Genomic DNA, 19,027 nt, shown 5'->3' with positions numbered 1-19,027 from the left:
TTTTATCTCATTAAAATATATTTATAGCTGGCTAATAGTGTGCTATTGTACCTACTCTTAATCCCCTCTGATTAATTAATTAATTAATTAATTAGCTAAAAACCCGTCGCTGGAATCTCGCAATCAATCCGCCAAAGTCGGCAGCAGCAGCAGCAGCAGCGAAACACAGAATCATCATCAACCGCCACTGCTACTAATCCTAATCTTAATCCCCCGGTGGTTGCATCGAACACTGCACTATTATACTCCGAGAGTGGGGGTAGGAGAGAGAGAAGTAGTAGTAGTAGTATCCGAGAAAGCTGCGAGCTTTTCTTCCCCGATTCGAGCTGCACGCGCGGGAAGGAGGAAGGTAATGCGGGTCGCCAATGGCGGATGATGCAGGTGAGCTCTTCTTCTTCTTCTTCGACCTCGTCGATGGCGGTGTTCGTCGTGAAATCTCTCTGTTTTTTTTTCTTCTTCTTTCTTTCTTTTCTTTTCTTTTTGAGCTTTGGATGCTGTGTTGCATTTATCACTTTCCCCGATGCATTTATTCTGCTCGGGGGAGAGGGAGAGTTGAGTGCAGAAGCGAGAGGAGGGAGATAGCTGTACTGGCCTCACATGGTGAAAGCTGCAGGTGGTGGTGGCGGCCATGGCCTGGACCCCGCGCCTTTCTTTCCCCTCCGCTTTTGAGCTCGCCTCCTGCTCCGATCTGCCCGCGTGAGCTGTGACCCCGCGCTTTTCCCCCCCTCTCCCCCCCAGCTCAGCTCAAGAGGATAGAGATAGAGAGAGAGAGAGAGAGAGAGAGAGAGAGAGAGAGAGAGAGTTATTGGGAAGCAAGAAGAAATGTGGTGTTGAGATTGAGAGAGTGTGTGTGTTCTTCACGGAGTTCTTGCGATGCGATGCGAGGCATTCCCGTCTTCTCCGTGTAGTCGTTGAATTCGAGGAGGTATTAATGCCCGCCATCCCTCCTCGCTTCCTGCTCTACCTCTGCTTGTTTTTTGCTCCCTCTCGCTTCGTTCTTGGATTCCCTCATGGAATTTCTTCTTCGCTTCCTCTGAATATTTTTTTGTTCTTTCTGTTTTTGTTACTCTTTCTTCCGCCGGATTTAGTGGGAATACCTCTTGATTTGGGGGCTTCGAGAGGAATTTCGGCGTCAAGCTGCAATCTTTTTCGGGGATTTTCACCCTGGTTTCTTGGGTTCTCTTGGGGAATTGCGAGTAGTCGGTGGCTACTGTTATTTTGCACTCTGACATTCTCTCTGTGAAAAAACACTTACTTTTTTTTTACTGTTTTATTTGCTGCTACTGCAAAAGCATGCTAGTAAAACAACAGGGTTTGATTGGGTATCAATGGTGATAAATTCCATCTTACCTCCACTGTTTTTTTGGTACAATGATGCATTGTTCTTCTCTTGCAATGTTTTGATCTCTTTGTTTTCTCGGCACTGTTTGTTTCTGATTGGATTTAGTGTCAGTAAGAATGCTAGTCTGATTTAACTTTTGCCAAGTTGTGCTGAAAAAAGAAATAAGTGACAGTCTTGCAGCATGTGCTGTGGGCTACTAGTCAATGCAAAAAGGTTGTGTGCTTGTGAATTGTCACGGCATTCTTCTTTCTTTATAGTAGGTAGTGTGTTGAGGATGTTGCGTCTTTCACAATCAAATGTTATCATTCTCGGTGCTAATTTTCTACTGCATGTTGTTTGATCCAGACCAGCAACCTGCAACTGGGCGAGCTGCTGATCAATGAAAAGCAGCATACGGTGGTAATTAAGAAATCAGGGGTTTCAGCTCTGATCTGTTGAACAGTTGATGGTTATGGATCGAACGAGTTGGCTCTGGAGGCGCAAGCCGTCAGACAAGAGCCCCGGAGGCGCCGAGAACACCGTGTCTGTGTCGTCACATTCTGAGCACTACTCTGATGATCAGGTTCTATCCCATGTCTGATGACTTTGTTTTGTATAACTAGAGTTCTTTCTACCTCAATAGGACAGTTTAGTTGCTATGTTCTTTTCGGACCTACGTCGCGGTTGTTACATTCTTTAGTCGTAGCCATTCTCTTTCTAGCTGTTATAAACAAATCTCCTTTTTAGCTTTTAAGAAAATGAGAGGCAGGATAAATTACTTGCTTTTTTTATCTGAATGAGAATGGAATTTGAATCCAGGACTCCAACAATGTGATAACTGTACTATCGACCTATTGTTTTCAGAGATAGCGAAGTTTGTCTTAGAAAAGAAGTCTGAAACTTTACATTATAAGTGTTACAGAAATGTCACTTTAGGATTGTACAGGCAAGATGTCATTTTCACTTCCTTGGGCAGATATATATCGCAGACAAACTTATAGTTTGGCCTGATTCTAATGGAGCATAGTGGTTCAGATGATAATGTCTGATGAATGCATTGATATTGACTTGATGTATTATGGTACTAGAGATTGAGCAGCATGTTGCTACCTAGTACCTACCGAGTACAGACTATCGTGCTCATAACAGTAGCTCAAACCGTATAAAATCTGTCATGTTGAGGTTGAGTATGAAGCTGAATCTCGACTTCTATTAATGAAAATGTTGTAGCGATGTGCCGATGTTTCATAATATTTGTAATGCCCTTTTCCGTGCAAGCAAAGAAAAAGCTTTGAACAGACAAAATGATGCTGGTAGTATTTAAGGGAGTTAAGTACCCTGTTCAGTTAACTCCAAGAGAGTTCTTCTAATTATGAGAAAATTCATTCCTTAAAATTTATTCTGAATAGTATCTGCCAACTAAAGACAATTAAATTCAATTCGCCCAATCTCCTGTAAGATGCTCTTGAAATCTATGCATATTTTTCAAGGTTCTAACTATTAAGTTCTGCAACAGTCTATATTGATGTACCTTTTTGTCAACCTGTTTGTGTTTTCTTGTATGAAGGTAAATGAGCTGCCTAATAGCACTAAATATGGACATAAATAGTTAATACTTGTAATATAATTTATACATATATGGCATCTTTTGCTAAATCTGGATGCTGTTTTATTTCTTTTTCTGAATGATAATAAATGATTTATCCTGAGTGTTCGAATTTTGTTTGCTCATGTTAAACCAGGAGGTTCTGAGGCCTGTCTCAAACAATGCTTCACCACATCTTGGCCAATCACCTGGAATGCCTTCAAGGGTTAGGGATGATGGGACCCAAGAGATTGGAGTCACAAAACCCTCGAATGAGAAGTTAGCATTGGGATTTAAACTAAATGATTCTTCTCCACGGCATGGTCAATCATCAGAGCCACAGTCATCTTCAAATGTCAGAGATGAAGATGTAAAGGAGAACTTGAAGAGTTTGAATGATAAACTTGCTGCTGCATTTTTGACAATTAATGCTAAAGAGGAATTGGTGAGGCAGCACGCTAAAGTCACAGAAGAGGCTGTTTTGGGTAAATATATCCTTTCTATAACATCTTTTTTTTTTTTGGAGAAAGGGAGGTAGGCCTTCCCCACTTCTATTACCAGAAATGGCTGAAATGACATGTAGTTCTTACAGCAAACAAAATAAAACATAGATAGGAGCTTCAGCATGCCTTTTAGCCTGATGCCGTCCTGTTGGGTGCACACCGATGGCTGGATAGTCTGCTGCTTTGAGATCTGATAATGACTAGAAAGAAAAGATAAAGCTATAATAGTTTCTAGAAAAGCAACTTGAAAGCATCACTTCCTGTGTGGCTGTGCTACACAAAATCCTTTCTATAATTTACGCATATTAACTAAATGATTCCTCCATGTTAGTTATTTTGTAGGTAAACTTTAGAAACTGTGCACTTAATTGATCCACACTTCCATTCATTAATCTGCAAAGTTACTTCTGAGTACTGAATTGCGTTTGTAAAAATTGTTGTAAGAGATCAAATTGATTTAGGTAATTTTATTTGTCTTTGTTGCATATTACTAATCTTGTCATTGATATACATTTTTTAGGTTGGGAACAAGCTGAATCTGAAGTTGCTGCCCTAAAGAAGCTACTTGAAGCTTCAGCCCAGAAGAATGGTTCCCTCGAGGTTCAAGTCAGCCACTTAGCTGAAAAAAATGCTTCTCTCGAGGTTCAAGTCAGCCGCTTAGATGAGGCTCTGAAGGAATGTGTCAGGCAGCTGCACCTAGCACAGGAAGATCAAGCGGAGAAAGTCCATGATGTAGTTACCAAGTCCCAGGAGTTGGAGTCTGAGAACTCAAAGCTCCAAAACCGCATCACTGAACTGAAGAAGCAGCTGGAAACCACGAAACTAGAAGCCTCCAACATGTCTATAGATCATGATCTGCAAGAGAAGTTTCAGGCAATTAAGAAAGAGAACATGGATCTCAAGTCCAAGCTTCTTGTACAGTCCAAGGACCTGAAGATACTATCATTGGAAAGAGACTTGAGCAATCAAGCAGCGGAAACAGCAAGCAAGCAACATTTGGAAAACGTGAAAAAAATTGCAAGGCTTGAGGCAGAATGCCGCAGATTACATCATCTAACTCGCAAAGCAACATTAATTAATGATTCTAGGCCTCTGGCAAACAATACTTGTGTGGAGTCACTTACTGATAGCCAATCTGACAGTGCTGAACGCATGGCTGCTGTTGATAATGAACTGCGGAATTCCGACTCATGGGCATCTGCTCTGGTAGCTGAGTTTGATCAGTTCAAGAATGGAAATGCTGATGAGAAAAATCTTGTGAACAATCCTGTTGTGATTGATCTAATGGATGATTTCCTTGAGATGGAGAGGTTAGCTGCATTGCCTGAATCAGATCGCACAAGCTCTACCTTCGATATGGAAACAGATTCTGATAAAGCTGTGACCAGAAACAGCTCCTCTAAACTTGAAACTGAAGAGTTGAGGAATCAGGTGGCTGATTTGCATGCACAGGTTGAGAAGATTGAAAGTGAGAAAAAGGAGCTTGAGATGGCACTAATGGAGGCAAGAAATCAACTTGACATCTCCTGCAATGCACTAGTGGCAGCAAAGAACAGGCTAGTTGAAATGCAAATGGAGTTGGACTTGGCAAATGACTCCAAGCATGATGCTTTGAGGGATTTTGAGGGATTGAACTCAGAGAAGAAGGCTTTGGAGTTTCAACTGGAGTCTAAATCTGTACGAGTGGAGGAGTTACTTCAGGTGGTGGCTTCATTGGAAGAAAACACAGATAAAAAGGAATTGGAGTCACAATTAGAACTGCTGTCTGCGGAAGCCAAAGAGCTTCGTCTGACTGTAACATCATTATTAGAGAAGATTGAAGCTGAAAGGTCTCTTTCTGTGCAGCATCAAGCAGAAGCAGTGGCTGCATGTAATGCGAAAGAATCGTTGGAGGAACAGCTATATTCAGCAAACACTGAAGTAGAGAGATTGCATGTCATTGTCAAAGAACTGGAGGATGAGGTAGAAAAAGAGAAGATGAGGCAGGAAGAACTCGTGGCAGAATTAGAAATGAAGATGGAAACAGCTGTCGAGGCTATTAAAGAATCATTGGAGGCACAACTATGTGCAGCAAACACTGAAGTAGAGAGACTGAATAGCATAGTTCAGGCACTAGAGAACGATATAGAAAAAGAGAAGGCGCTGCATAAAGAACTGACAGCACAGTTAGAGGTGAAGTTTGAAGAAGAGAAAGCTCGTTCTGTTCAGACTGTTAAGGAATCAATGGAGGCACAGCTATGCTCATCAAACACCGAAGTACTAAAACTGCGTGACATTGTTAAAGCACTAGAAAATGAGGTAGAAAAGGAGAAGGCACTGCATGAAGATCTTTCAGCACAGTTGGAGGCGAAGATCGAAGCAGAGAGAACTTTTTCTGTGGAGGCTATTAAAGAATCATTTCAGTCAGAACTCCAGTCAGTGAACTCAGAAGTTGTGGAGCTGCGCGGTATGGTGACTGCACTTGAGCATGAGGTGGTAAAGGAGAAAACATTTTCTGCAGAGCTCCAAATGCAGCTAGAAGCTCTGGAGGCAATAAAAAGGGTGTTGGAGTCTGAGATTGAGTCTGCACATCAGGATAACAGAAAGCTCAATGATAAGGTGAAGTCTTTTGAAGCAAAACTGAAAAAACAGGTGTCTTCAGCGGTGGACTTCACAGCCAAGGAAGAAGCCATGCAGTCAGAGAGAAGGGCCATGAAGCAACAACTTGAAGCAGCAAAGATGGAAGTTGGAAAGCTGACAAACAAGGTGAGCTTGCTCCAAGGGGAGGTGTTACAGGAGAGATTGTTATCAGAAGAGTTCGAACAAGAATACCACAAGCTGGAGGCTCGGCTGTCAAGGGATAGCCGGGACGCGAAGCTCTGGCGACTCGCAAATTCAAATGGGGGTCTGAAGGCCAAGCAGGTATATATATACTGAAGTCTTGTAATTTACATCACACCATTTACCCTTGGCTTAACACACTCGCCTGGTATTTATCAAGAAATGGATCCAACTATAAATCGTTGTGTTTGTCACAGGAGAAGGAACTTGCAAATGCTGCTGGGAAGCTCGCAGAATGCCAGAAGACCATAGCTTCTCTCGGCCGTCAGTTGAAATCATTGACCGACATCGACAATACGATTGTGGAGCCTGAGAGACTGGAACCCAGAGAAATCAGAGAAATGCCGCTCGATTTTAGAAATAGTGATGCTGACTTTGCAGTATTTGCAGATGAGTTATATGATTTTGATCTTCCAAAGGTCAACAGCAGCTGCTTTTCGCCGTTACCGTCGATCCAGCCCTCTTCGCCACCTTCAGAAATGTCAGTATTTGCAGGGGGCCTGTCTTCACTTAGTAGTTTCAGAAGCAAAAGAAGAAAGTAAAGAGCTGGTGAAAACAAACTGTCCAGATGCTACTAACAGTTCATGGATGCTCTCATCTGTAGGTAGATCAGTGTACATTTACAGAAACTGATTGTAGATTCTGTGTGCTGAATTCCGTTCCAGCAAGCTCAGTTTTTTTTTCACAGCCTTCTTGATGAGATTTTTACTGTATCAGTGTTGGCTGTTTTGGTGCCAGAAAAAATGGGAAGAAAAATGTAAACTCAGTATCAGTGTGAGACTGCAGAAGTGCAGATACATTGTGGTGTATTTGTGTTGTGCGGCTTATACTTGCTGTGTGAATTGTGATCTCCATATTACCAATCATACTTATTCTGCCTGATTGAACGAAATGTCCAAATTCAGTCTCTTACAAATTTCTCTGGGATAATAATTGCATGTGTTATAAGAAGTTTGGCTGCTCATGCTGCACTTGAATTGTTTTTTTTCAGTGGTCAAATACTGAATACTATACGACAAGAAAACAGGAGAACAAACAGTGCAAATGTGTTAAATTTCTTGTGACCATTATGTGCTAATCGAGTTAAATGTTTTCAAAGCACTGTACATTCTGTGAACCATCACAAGGCTCCTTGCCAGCCGTAGCCTGACACCCAAGAGAGAGCTACTACTCTGCTGGTCCAAATGAATGCCCTGAAATTTTGGAGTAAATTGCATGGTACAAAGTACGTTTTGTGCGGTAGGTGGTGCAAATTTGTTGATGAACTCTGAAACTGTACGTCTGTATCGTGCGAGTTCTCAGTGACCTATAACGTGTAGTACATAGCAGGTTAAATTAAGGGTCATACGCCATGCAAGCGAGCCAACGATCACTCGATGAACGATTTCAAGAGTATCTCCAACAATTATATTTGTGGTCATGGATGTTATCATGTTAAGCTTGATGAGTACTATATGTGCTTCGAGTGAACTGAGGAGAAGAGCCCATTTTGATCTAAGCTCTATCCAAAATAATCCTACTCTTATCTCTGTCCCTAAAACACCTTATTTTTAGACCGAAGTATTTATCCCATAAATACTTTGTTTATGCGTGGTGTTCATTAGTCCTCTTTATTATCCACGTTTTCTTTTCCTTCTTTTAGAGACCACTATCCCACACCTCCAATTATCTGGTGAAAACGGTATTAATTAGAGCTTGGATATGTTAAAAGTCTAGGGGAGGATACAAGTTTAAGAGAAATATATAGTCTTAATGAAGGGCATAATTGTCTTTTCATATCAATAATAACTAGCTGGGTAGCCCGCGCAATTGCGCGGCTAGCACCCATACAAAATTATATATTTTTTAATATTTAAAATTTATTAAATAGCTATCTCGTTGTCTTAAGGCTTTGAAAGATCAAACCTTATCATCATCGTGTTTTTGATTTTATAGTTTTTAAAAGTCACACCAGTTGATACCTCTTAATTCTGTCATATCCTTCTTCTTTATTTGCTTGCTCGATTTACCACTGTTTCTATTCATTCTCCTTAGAACCTTTAAAATTTGGATCATATAGTTTTTAGAGTTTATTGTTCCGTTGGGTTTTGTTTTTATAATTTCTAGACCTTTAAAAATTGGATCATATAGTTTTTAGAGTTTATTGTTCCGTTGGGTTTTGTTTTTATAATTTCTAGAAGTCCCGTCAAACGCTGCCATTATACTCCTCTACGGCCGTCCACTGCCTCTTCTCTTTATTGTCGTTGGTATTTTAAAAATCAAACATAATTAACGTTTAGGTGCATTTTTTTACTTTCTAGAAATTCCGCCAAAACATCAGCGACTATGTCACTGTACTCCTCTATGACTCGTCTGCTGCCTCCCTTCTTTATTGTCATTGAGATTTTAAAATCAAACATGACTATCATTAGGGTTTATTTTTTTTTACTTTTTAGAAGCCGAAACCTTTAAAATTGGACAATATAGTTTTTAGAGTTTATTGTCTCGTTGGGTTTCATTTTTTATAATTTTTTGAAATCCCGTCAAATATTGCCACTATACTCCTCTACTACATGTTCGTCGCCTACTCTTTATTGTCATTGGGATTATAAAATCGAACATAACTATCATTGGAATTCATTTTTTACTTTTTAAAAGTCCCACCAGCCATCGGCCGCTCTGCCATTGTACTCATGTATGACCTGCCCACTACCTCTCATTTTTATTGTCATTGAGATTTTAAAAATCAAATATAATTATCATTCAGGTTTATTTTTTTTACTTTCTAAAAGTCCCGCCTACCACCTTGACCGATTGCTTCATGATCTGCCCGTCGTCCTTCCTTTTAATCGTCATTAGGATTCTATTTAGTGTTTTATTAATATTTTTTAGATGTCTCATCAACCACCACCACTTTACTACTTTATATGCATATTACTTAATTAATCTCCACATGTGTTTTATATAGTGTTTTCTTTCAATAGTCCTTATTTTTTTTATCACCAATTGTAGTTATTTATAAATTGTATTCCTAGTTGAATTTTTTTCTACTTTCAGAATTTATTCTATTTTTTGTTTCGAATTTTAACTAATATCGTATTGTGTCCTTTTAATATTTTTATTTTGTATTTTTAATTTCAGTTGTTTCAAAATTGCATTCATACTTGAACTTTCTTTTTAATTTGTCTAATTTTGGATTTTATTTTATTTTTTATTCCGAATTTTAGTTAATCTCGTATTGGGTTCTTATACGTACTCTTATTTCAATATTGCTTATATTTAATTCCGAATTTTAGTTAATTTTAAATTGTATTTCTACTCGAACTCTTCCTTTCTTTTCTTTTTTCTAATTTTGACTTTTTATTTTTTTATTCCGAATTTTAGTAATCTCGTATTGGGTTTCTATATGGACTCTTCTTTCACTATTGCTTAATTTTAATTCAAAGTTTTAGTTATTTTTAAATTTTATTTCTACTCAAACTCTTCTTTTCCTTTTTTTTCTAATTTTGGATTTTATTTTATTTTTTATACCGAATATTAATTAATCTCGTATTGGGTTCTTATAAGGACTCTCCTTTCAATAGTGCTTATTTTTAATTCCGAATTTCAATTATTTTTAAATTGTATTTTAAGTTGGACTCTTCTTTTCTTTTTCTCCGATTAATGTGGAAATTTCTAGCCTCCGCAGCAAATATAGTGCCTCCTTTCAAGTTGTTTTAAAAATATAATAGATAAGGTTTATAAGTAACGAAAGGAGTCGGCACCATGCCCACTAAGCACTAGAATCTAATTAAGACAAAAAAAATTGTAGGGAATGTTCATAAATGTACCTATTAATTGATAGTATACCACATTTGCCTAAATAGTTGCATCTTTTATTGCATGAGATTTAAGTGTTGAACTTTTCAAGAAAACGTGTATGAGGTGGAAATATGTCCTTTTCTTTAAGACTGAAATATTAGACGCTTCTATTAAAATTTTCTCTACATTGATAAATACTGGAAGTACACATAATGGGAAAAATGGACAAACATTAATTTTGAGAAGGACGTAGTTCTACCGGCCGGTATAAGTAGCAGTCTGTAGCATGATGCAAATTTGGCTCCAGTAGCATTCAGCCTGTGCTGAAGTGCCACCCCACACTTCCTCTAATTTTAAATGTAAGTTGTACTCTGATCCTCTCATCTCTTTTTTAAATATGAGATGTTTTAGGATTTTTTTGGATATATTTTTTATTGTTTTCTTGTTTTCCCTTGCTAAATAAATTGTACTATTTATATTTTCAATGTAGTATAAACAAATGGAAACAAAGTTATTTATGTTATTTTTTAAATTCAACTGCATCTAGAAGTCATATATTTGGAACCAGATGGAGAATCACAAATCATTGCCAAAATGAGTGAGCACCACACCGCAGCTTCCATGCATCAATGCATCCAAGAAGGCAAGAATTACTCTTGTCGTAGCAAGGGTTGGATCTGTCTGCAATCAATGGTCAATAATGAATTAAGGATAGCTCAAATCAACAAAAAGTATAGCAGTACAAGCATAAACCAGCCTCCATTTTGGGTGAGCATACAATAGGGTTTAATCATAGTAGGCAAGTTAATGCCTGAGAGAAGAGGTACTAATTGAATGGTTTTAGGTTAACCATCTTTGGAAGGATAGGATGTGAAAGAGAGGAATTAATTGAGCATGCGATGCAAGTGAGCCCAATCAATTGCTGGAATAGTTGGTTGCTGATTTTTTTTCCCAAATCTTCCTTTTCCTAGCTTCCATCCGTGCATCCCTTTTGCTCAGTTTTTCTTTTTTCTTTTTAATTTTATGTGAGCTTCCAGAAGATCGATCTCCTTTGCATAATTTCATGCCTATATTTTCTGTATGCTACACGTCTAGAAAACCAGCAACATTTATTGGTTGCTGATTCATGTAGAATATGGGTGCAGCATATAGGTTTTTATTGTTTTTTCTTTTACAACTTGTGAATGAGTTTGGTGGGAGAGAGGTTGTTAAACTTCTTACTTTAGGGACATGTTGAAGGTGGATAATGACCTAGGGTCTTCTTTAATGGTGTTTCACCTCAAATAAAATAATTACTTCCATTGATAAAAAAAAAGGCCTTTCCTCATGTCAAGATATTCACAATTGTTCATCTGGGTTTCCTAGGAATTTTAAGCTTCACCTGTTTCTCTTGTTTAGCATTAAAAAAACATTTAGTAATGGACAGATTCCAAAATCAAGAGATGGTGACACTAAACGTAATAAATCCTGTCAAGTGGCTAATGAATTTAGGTCACACACTCAACATCTCATCCTAATCTCTACGTTGACTCAATTAATCATCCTTTTATTTGAAAGAAGTTGTATTAATTTGATGCGATATGAATCGACGTAATGCAACCGTAGCACAGAGATGTTCCTTTAATGCCTTCTTTTTTGCTTATCTTGAATATAGTTGACATAAAAATTATTCTCCAGAACCAAAATAGAAGGTTCGGTTTGACAGTAACATGAACCTGAAAAACTATTGGGCATCATCTTTTGAGATGGACCAAAGCCGATAGAAATTGACCAAGAAACTTAGCGTATAAATTAAGCGTAATATTACCAAACGATAACAGTAAAGCCGGTGTAATTTTGCGTACATGTAGCTGATTTTACACTATTTTCACCTATAATTTTCTTGGTCAAATTCTGACTTATTTTCATTTAAAAAAATTTAAACCTCTCCGTTTATAAACATTATAAACATATAACATCTTTGGAGTGTAAAGAGCTTAGGATGAAGCCAATGCTCATCTTTATTTACATTTTACATCTTGTCCTAACTTACTTGTACAAAAGAATAGACTGGTACTATACTCGTACTTAATTGATGTGTAAATATAAAGATTAAACTAGCCACCCATAATTTTGACAAATTTGATGGTAAGATTGATTACACATCGTCCTAGCTTGTACACAAGAACAGACTAGTAATATACTCATACTTAAATGATGTTTTAAAAAATTAAAGATTAAACTAGGCCTCCAACAATTTGGGCTCTATTAAATTTGATGGTACTAACATTGATGAGTACCTAATACTGATGTAGGAGTAATACACAATTCAGATCTAGCTTCTCTTTGGCACAAGCCAAACCAAGCATTGAAGCAACCATTTCTCCTCCAAAATCCCCGCCAAATTTGCAGCAAGAAACTTCACTGATTCTTTCCTGTTTTTTTTTGGAACCTGAAAAGTTCAGTGATTCTCTCTTCCTCTCTCTTGCTGCACACTGACAGACACACACACCAAACACTTTATGTATGTATGTTTATCATACATAATCCAAGCCACTACCTCTCTCTCTCTTTCTCTCTCTCTCTCTGTCACAATCTATGCCTTTGTCCATTGCTCTCTGATTAATTAATTCTTCACCAAGAAATCAATTACCTTTTTTTTTTCTCTTTTCTCCTCGTTTTTGCCGTTCATCTTGGGTCTTGTCGTCGTATAAAAGGCACCAATTCTTGTCAGTAATCAGACAGGAAGGGAGGAGCTTAGCAGCAGTCGTTGTGCAGAGGAGAGTCTCCTTTGCTTCCCAAGTTGCCATCCATGGCCGCCAAGGTGTACAAGCCGGCCGCCGAGGTCAATCTCGGCCCGGACAGCGACGAGTTCTACATCAGCCCTAACGTCAAAGGTTCGATCCTCCCTTGCATCCAGCTAGTTCTTGATTCTGGAGTTCGGTTCTTGGAAATTCTGAATTCTCTGTTCTTGAAGTTGAGTCTGAATTTTCTTCTTTTTTTGGTTTCTTCTTCTTGTTCTTCAGCTCCTCGGGTAGCAGGGCTGCTGGTGAAGATCTTCGTGTGGATTCTTGAGATGCCGATCATCGGCTCAATGGTGCTTTACATCCTCAAGAAGGATAATCTCATCAACAAGGTGCAACACTGCTCAAATTCTCCTCAAAAGTTTGCTCTTTTTTTCAGAGAAAAAAAAACTCCTTTTGATTCTGGCAATGATCTTGCATGCAAAACTGTTACTACTAGGTTTCAGCGAGAACTATTGAGGAGTTTCACCCAAAAAGAAATGCTCTTTTTTTTCATCATCTCAACTAGTAGTAGCAGAACATCAGCAACTGGTACTTAGTGTGTTAGTTGCGTTCTGAGCTTTCGTTGAGCAGTGTCAGGCAGACAGGAATAATTCTCTGATTTGACACAGCTTTCTGCTGTCTTTGTGATCTCACCAACTACTGTTCATCATCTGCAGCTTGTCCAAGATGCTGAAATCCCAGAGCCTCCACTGTTCACTTCCACACACAGCTGGGAAGGTTGTTTCTCTGAACTTCTCTGAACTCTGCGAGAAATTTCCTGCTCTGACAAACAAAATCTTCTTCAGTTAATCTGATGAAAACAACCACACACACTGTTTGATCCATCCATCTCCTGCAGACATTCCAGAGCAGAATGTGTGCCTGACGAAGCCGGACCTGTCGCCGCCGGAGCGTGTCCAGGAAGCCGTCAGCTGCCTCCCTGCGAGCCTCGAATCGACCCTCGCCGGCTCGCCGCCGTCGAGCCCGAAACGCTGGACGATCAGGGATTTCAACAGGGCGTACAGCTCAGGGGAGGTCACTCCTGTTCAGGTTTTGTAATCAATCTTTGCATGGATAGCTACAATGTTCTCAATTTAAAATATTAGTAGCTAAACTTATTAGGCCTAATAATATGGTTACATGTCTCTTTCCTTGACTAGTAACTGAATTATCATGTCTGAATACATTACTGAAGAGTACTAGTAGTTAGTAATTGGCAATTGTAGCAACACATGATAAAATACTAGAAATTGCAAGAAATGATCAAGAACAGCTACATTGTTGCAGGTTGCAAAGAGGTTCTTGGCTGCAGTGAAGGAGTGCTCAGGCCCAGGCCTCAACATGGCCTTCTTCATCAGCTACAGCCCTGAAGACATCATCAGGCAGGCTGAAGAATCCACCCTGAGATACCAGAGAGGTAAAAAAAAAGAACATTCTTTTACACTGACATGTAAGTTACAGTTGGCAGTAACAGTATCTGAAGCAAGAGCAATGCATGGAAGTTGCAATTATCATCAGCAGAAGCAGCAGCACACAGGAATGGCCTGAACTTGTCCCTCTCAAACCAACTCACCACCACCTTTCTGTCTTGACCTCTAGCCAGCCAACCAAACTTTTTTGTACCCACTTGGTAACAACCAGGAGGCAGTACAACTACAGCTACATACACAAGCAACACTCCAAACAATTTCTTCAGTTTTTTTTCTTCTGTTTTGACATCTTGAAAAAAAAAACATCACAATGGTTGATCCACAATGGAAGGAAGACAGGAAGACAGAAAGGAAAGGGAGCTGCAGAAATTAATGCTGCTGGAGCTGGTTACATTTATTGTTCTCTGAACAAGAAAAAGGGCAACGACATTATCAATGGAGATATGTTAATGTTGGTAATTAGCATCACATATGTCACATTATGGTATGGTTCAGATCATTTACATTTACAGGGAGATTATGATGGAAGAGATTAAGGGAACAGTGACAGCCTGACAGGGGAGGCTTGGAGCTGGCTGTATTTGATGTTTTGATCCAACTGTAAAGACGGCTAAGAAGACAAGCATTCATTGCCTGGCCGTCTCACCGATTAGTTAGCTGTTAACTTTGCATACGATTGGTTTGCAGATCAATCAGTGTTCTTCCAGAGTTATTATGGCTAGCAAGGTTAGTTCTTAGGCTTGTCGGTGATCACATTCAGATGCAAAATCTGATTAGAAATGGACAGTTATGAACTAGTATGATACTCCACTACATAAATTGTGACAAAAGAAGAGCTATTTGCATCACAATGCAGTGCAGTAGAATGGTGCCAGACAGACAGACAGGACATGACATATAGCTTAATTGTGCGTTAATCTTGTGATAATTATATTTACTGATGATCTGTTAATTTCGACATTAATCGCAGGGACACCTCTGTCTGCCATGGACGGGATACTGGTCGCTGTCAAGGACGAGATCGACTGTTTGCCCTACCCAACCACAGGTGAGTAATTAACTAATTAATCACAGTAATTAACTACAATAGCGTGACATGGACAATAAACTTATGCATCCTGCATGCAAAAACCTAAAGTGTTATGCAGATATTTGACAACTACTGGTAAAGATTTATAAATAGATTTCAATAATATTTGTCTTTGTTTAGTGTCGGTGGTCATTACTTTGTGTATAGTTATTTTCTGAATTTTTCATGCTCTTTGTTGAACGGATTTTGTAATAATTGGCTATAGCTTTCTTGAAGCAAGGGTGAAATTCATTCCATTATTAAAAAACAATTAGTACTAATTACTACTTCCGTTTCAAACTTCTTAAGTTTTGACAAAAGAATATAGCAATATTTTTGAACTAAAGAAAACTATTAGAATATATTTAATGTTAAATTTAATAAAATTAATTTGATGCTATAAATGTTACTTCGTACTATATATTTTTACAAATTCTTTCAAAAAGTTTAACTTTTTAAAAAATAAAAGCAAACTTATAATATGAACAAAGAGAGCGAGTAATATATATGCTCTGATTAAACTGGACGGTGAGATGAAGATCGGACGGTGATGCAGGCGGGACGCGGTGGCTGGGGCGGGCGCGGGCGTGCGCGGCGGACGCGGCGGTGGTGGCGCAGCTGCGCGCGTGCGGCGCGGTGCTCGCCGGCAAGACCAACATGCACGAGCTCGGCGCGGGGACCAGCGGCATCAACCCGCACCACGGCTCCACCAGGAACCCCCACAACCCCGGCCGCGTCTCCGGCGGCTCGTCCAGCGGCTCCGCCGCCGCCGTCTGCGCCGGCCTCTGCCCCGTCGCCCTCGGCGTCGACGGCGGAGGTAAACAAACCGTCGTACTCCCACGCTCGGTCTCGATCTCTTCGATGACTTGCACATGCGCTGACCGCCGCCGCCGCCGCCGCCGCGGTTTTGCAGGGTCCGTGCGAATGCCGGCGGCGCTGTGCGGCGTGGTCGGGTTCAAGCCGACGGCGGGGCGGCTGTCGAACGCCGGAGTTCTGCCGCTGAACTGGACGGTCGGGATGCCCGGGATCCTCGCTGGGACGGTCGAGGACGCCGCCGTCGCGTCAGTGACACACTACACCTCTTAATTAATTACTGTCTCTCCGTTTTTTAATATATGACGCGATTTTTGCGATATGTTTTAACATTTATTTTATTAAAAAAAATATATAATTATCTATTATTTTACTGTACCTTAATTTATCATTAAATGTTTTTTAATCATGACTTAAATTATTTTATACTTGCACAAAAATTTTGAATAAAAATGAATGGACAAATGTTTGTAAAAAGTCAACGGCGTCATATATTTAAAAAAAAACATGATGTAGTATTTTTTTTCACAAATCCATCTTTAATTATTGCGATTAACTAGTTGTACATGTGCTGATTGATGTACATTGTACTACATTGCGTGCTCTCAAAGGAGTTGAGTTGAAATGTTGTGGTGTTTTTGGTTCTTTGATTCCAGATACTCAGCAATTGTTGATCAGTCTCAGCCATCCTACTTGCGGGTAATTGACCTTGCTAATTACAGTTTTGGTGAGTACTGATTAATCTATACAGAATTGCTGACTTAGTTGGTTCCTTTGATTCTACAGCCTGAGTTGAATCTGCCCTTGCTGAAGTCTTCACTCTCCATCAAGAACATCAAGCTTGCAAAATATGCAAAGGTCAGTGAGATTATTGCACGAGTGAAGTGGGCAAATAAATTTGGTACGAATTAACTCTGAACATTGTGGTAATTGTGCGATGGAAACAGTGGTTCAATGACAGTTCAGAGGACATCAGAAGCTGCTGCGACAAATCTCTTCAGATGCTGCATGCGCACTATGGTTGGGAGGTAAGGAAGATTACTGTGGCCAAAAGTACTAATTGAATTGGCATTTAGAAATTTAGTACTAGCAATTTTGTCAAGAATTCTATGATAGCTCAATTGGTTTGGCAGAAGAAGAACTCATTAATTTGTTCTTGTGATTCTTTTTTTCTCGCTGCAAGACTCTGGATGTAACCATACCGGAGATCGAAGAGATGCGCCTTGCGCACTATGTGACAATTGGTTCAGAATGCACTGCATCACTTGCTAAATATCTTGACAAGCTGTGAGTTATCAGAATAATGTTATTTGTATGGCTTTGATGCAATAAACCTGTGGATGATCTGACCATAACTTGTGTGAATTATGTCAGGAAGAGATCTGAAATCGGTTGGGATGTAAGGGTCGCACTTGGCGTGTATGGTTCCTTCAGCAGTAGAGCCTACCTGAATTCGCAACGGCTCCGGTGAGTTCACATTTGTCAGATGAAGCTATCATCAGAACAGAATACCTTGTAAACATGACAATTTAGTGATCCAGTGTTTATATTAGTACTGAACTGCTAGCCTATCCATGTTTGCAGGAATCGTCAGATGTACTTCCACAAGGAGATATTCAAGACGGCAGACGTGATCGTCTCACCAATGACCGGGTATTTTCATCTTTCTCCTCTACCCATTCTGTTCAGATAACCTCACATGAATCACTTGGCATGAAACATTTCTCACTCATCAAATCTGGAAAGCAATTTTGGCACTCGCGACATTGTCATGATAAGCTACAGTGACCGTTTCTGAATTCAGAAAAGCATTATGCCATAATATGCATGATTCAAAACTCTGTGTACTTTTTTGTTTTCACTAGAGTGTGTTCATCCTACCTTATTTAAATCTTTCTGCAGTGTGACTGCCTACAAGCTGCAAGACGACGCGCTAAAAAGCGGAGAACTGGACTACATAAATGGAGGTAATGAACCAAACTTTCAGGAGAAAAATACTCAATAATTTCACACCTAGTACAATTTATCCTAACCGTGTTCCCCATGCATTTTGGATCAAAGCCGCGTTGGTCCGGTACTCAATTGCAGGAAACTTCCTTGGTTTGCCGGCCATCACCGTCATGGTAGCAAATAACTGAACTTGTTTTACAGCTTCTATCAGCATGAACAAACCTACATATCTGAATCTACAACGTTGTGATCAATCTGTCAGGTTGGGTATGACAAAGCCGGGCTGCCCATCGGCCTCCAGTTCATCGGCAGGCCGTGGTCCGAGGCGACTCTGCTCCACATAGCATTTGCAATGCAGGCAAGTGAAAATTAACAGCCTTTTTCCTTTCAAGCTGAAATTAGTATTTGCATTTGTTTTGAACAGACACCTGAAAAATGTGAGTTGTGTTTATCATTACTCTGGAATTTGGTATTTTTGCAGGAGGCGTGCAAGAAGCACTACAAGAAGCCTGAAGTGTTCTACGATCTCCTCAAGAAAGATTAAATCCGTAGGCTGTATGTATGTCAGAATTCAGAAAATTCAGATCATTGCTTCGATCAAGTCTCCAACATTGAAGAGAATCCATTTTAAGTTAGCACGGAAGCTGTTCTTCCATTTGTGTCAGGGAGAACAATGTAGCTACATGACCAGAAGGACGAGAGCAAAATTAGATCAATTGCAGAAACTGTTTGATTAGCGGAACAAAAATTAAGTGAAAATGTATGCATTATATGACAAATAGTTTCTGTATGATGGTGCCAAAAAAAAGGGCAAAAATATATATGTGTGAAATTTTAGTAGCATTTCTGCTGCATCAGCTGCATGTGGGGCCTCTGCCATGTGGGTCCCATGGACCCAATCGGATTGTCAGCGCGGTGGCCGCGCATACACGTGGGCGCAGGGGGCAAACCACGGACGTGGCGACGAGTAACCCCAATAAATCATTTTGTG

General features: G+C 39.7%; 2 protein-coding genes across 3 annotated transcripts; both read left to right on the top strand.

The window, feature by feature from the left end:
- Positions 1–276: 276 nt before the first annotated feature.
- LOC4351614 (filament-like plant protein 3) lies at positions 277–7,129 on the top strand. Of its 2 annotated transcripts, none has more exons than XM_015764762.3 (5): positions 277–381; positions 1,688–1,904; positions 3,064–3,391; positions 3,930–6,310; positions 6,427–7,129. In XM_015764762.3, exons 2-5 carry the CDS (start codon positions 1,788–1,790, stop codon positions 6,769–6,771), a joined length of 3,171 nt encoding a protein of 1,056 aa, XP_015620248.1. In that variant the 5' UTR covers positions 277–381; positions 1,688–1,787; the 3' UTR covers positions 6,772–7,129. The 2 variants fall into 2 exon arrangements, with proteins under 2 accessions (XP_015620248.1, XP_015620247.1); XM_015764761.3 differs by lacking the exon at positions 277–381 and adding an exon at positions 555–925.
- Positions 7,130–12,319: 5,190 nt separating this feature from the next.
- Positions 12,320–18,890, top strand: LOC4351613 (fatty acid amide hydrolase). Its single transcript, XM_015764764.3, has 18 exons — positions 12,320–12,885; positions 13,015–13,124; positions 13,452–13,512; positions 13,634–13,824; positions 14,062–14,191; positions 15,175–15,252; positions 15,830–16,090; positions 16,187–16,334; positions 16,743–16,785; positions 16,873–16,944; positions 17,034–17,114; positions 17,270–17,373; positions 17,461–17,553; positions 17,671–17,739; positions 17,989–18,053; positions 18,148–18,209; positions 18,299–18,394; positions 18,518–18,890. Exons 1-18 carry the CDS (start codon positions 12,801–12,803, stop codon positions 18,578–18,580), a joined length of 1,812 nt encoding a protein of 603 aa, XP_015620250.1. The 5' UTR covers positions 12,320–12,800; the 3' UTR covers positions 18,581–18,890.
- Positions 18,891–19,027: the final 137 nt, after the last annotated feature.

This window comes from Oryza sativa, chromosome 12, assembly GCF_034140825.1.
Source record: "Oryza sativa Japonica Group chromosome 12, ASM3414082v1".
Classification (NCBI taxonomy): domain Eukaryota; kingdom Viridiplantae; phylum Streptophyta; class Magnoliopsida; order Poales; family Poaceae; genus Oryza; species Oryza sativa.
The sequence above is the reverse complement of the archived record's forward strand: the minus strand, read 5'-3'. Positions and strand labels throughout refer to the sequence as shown.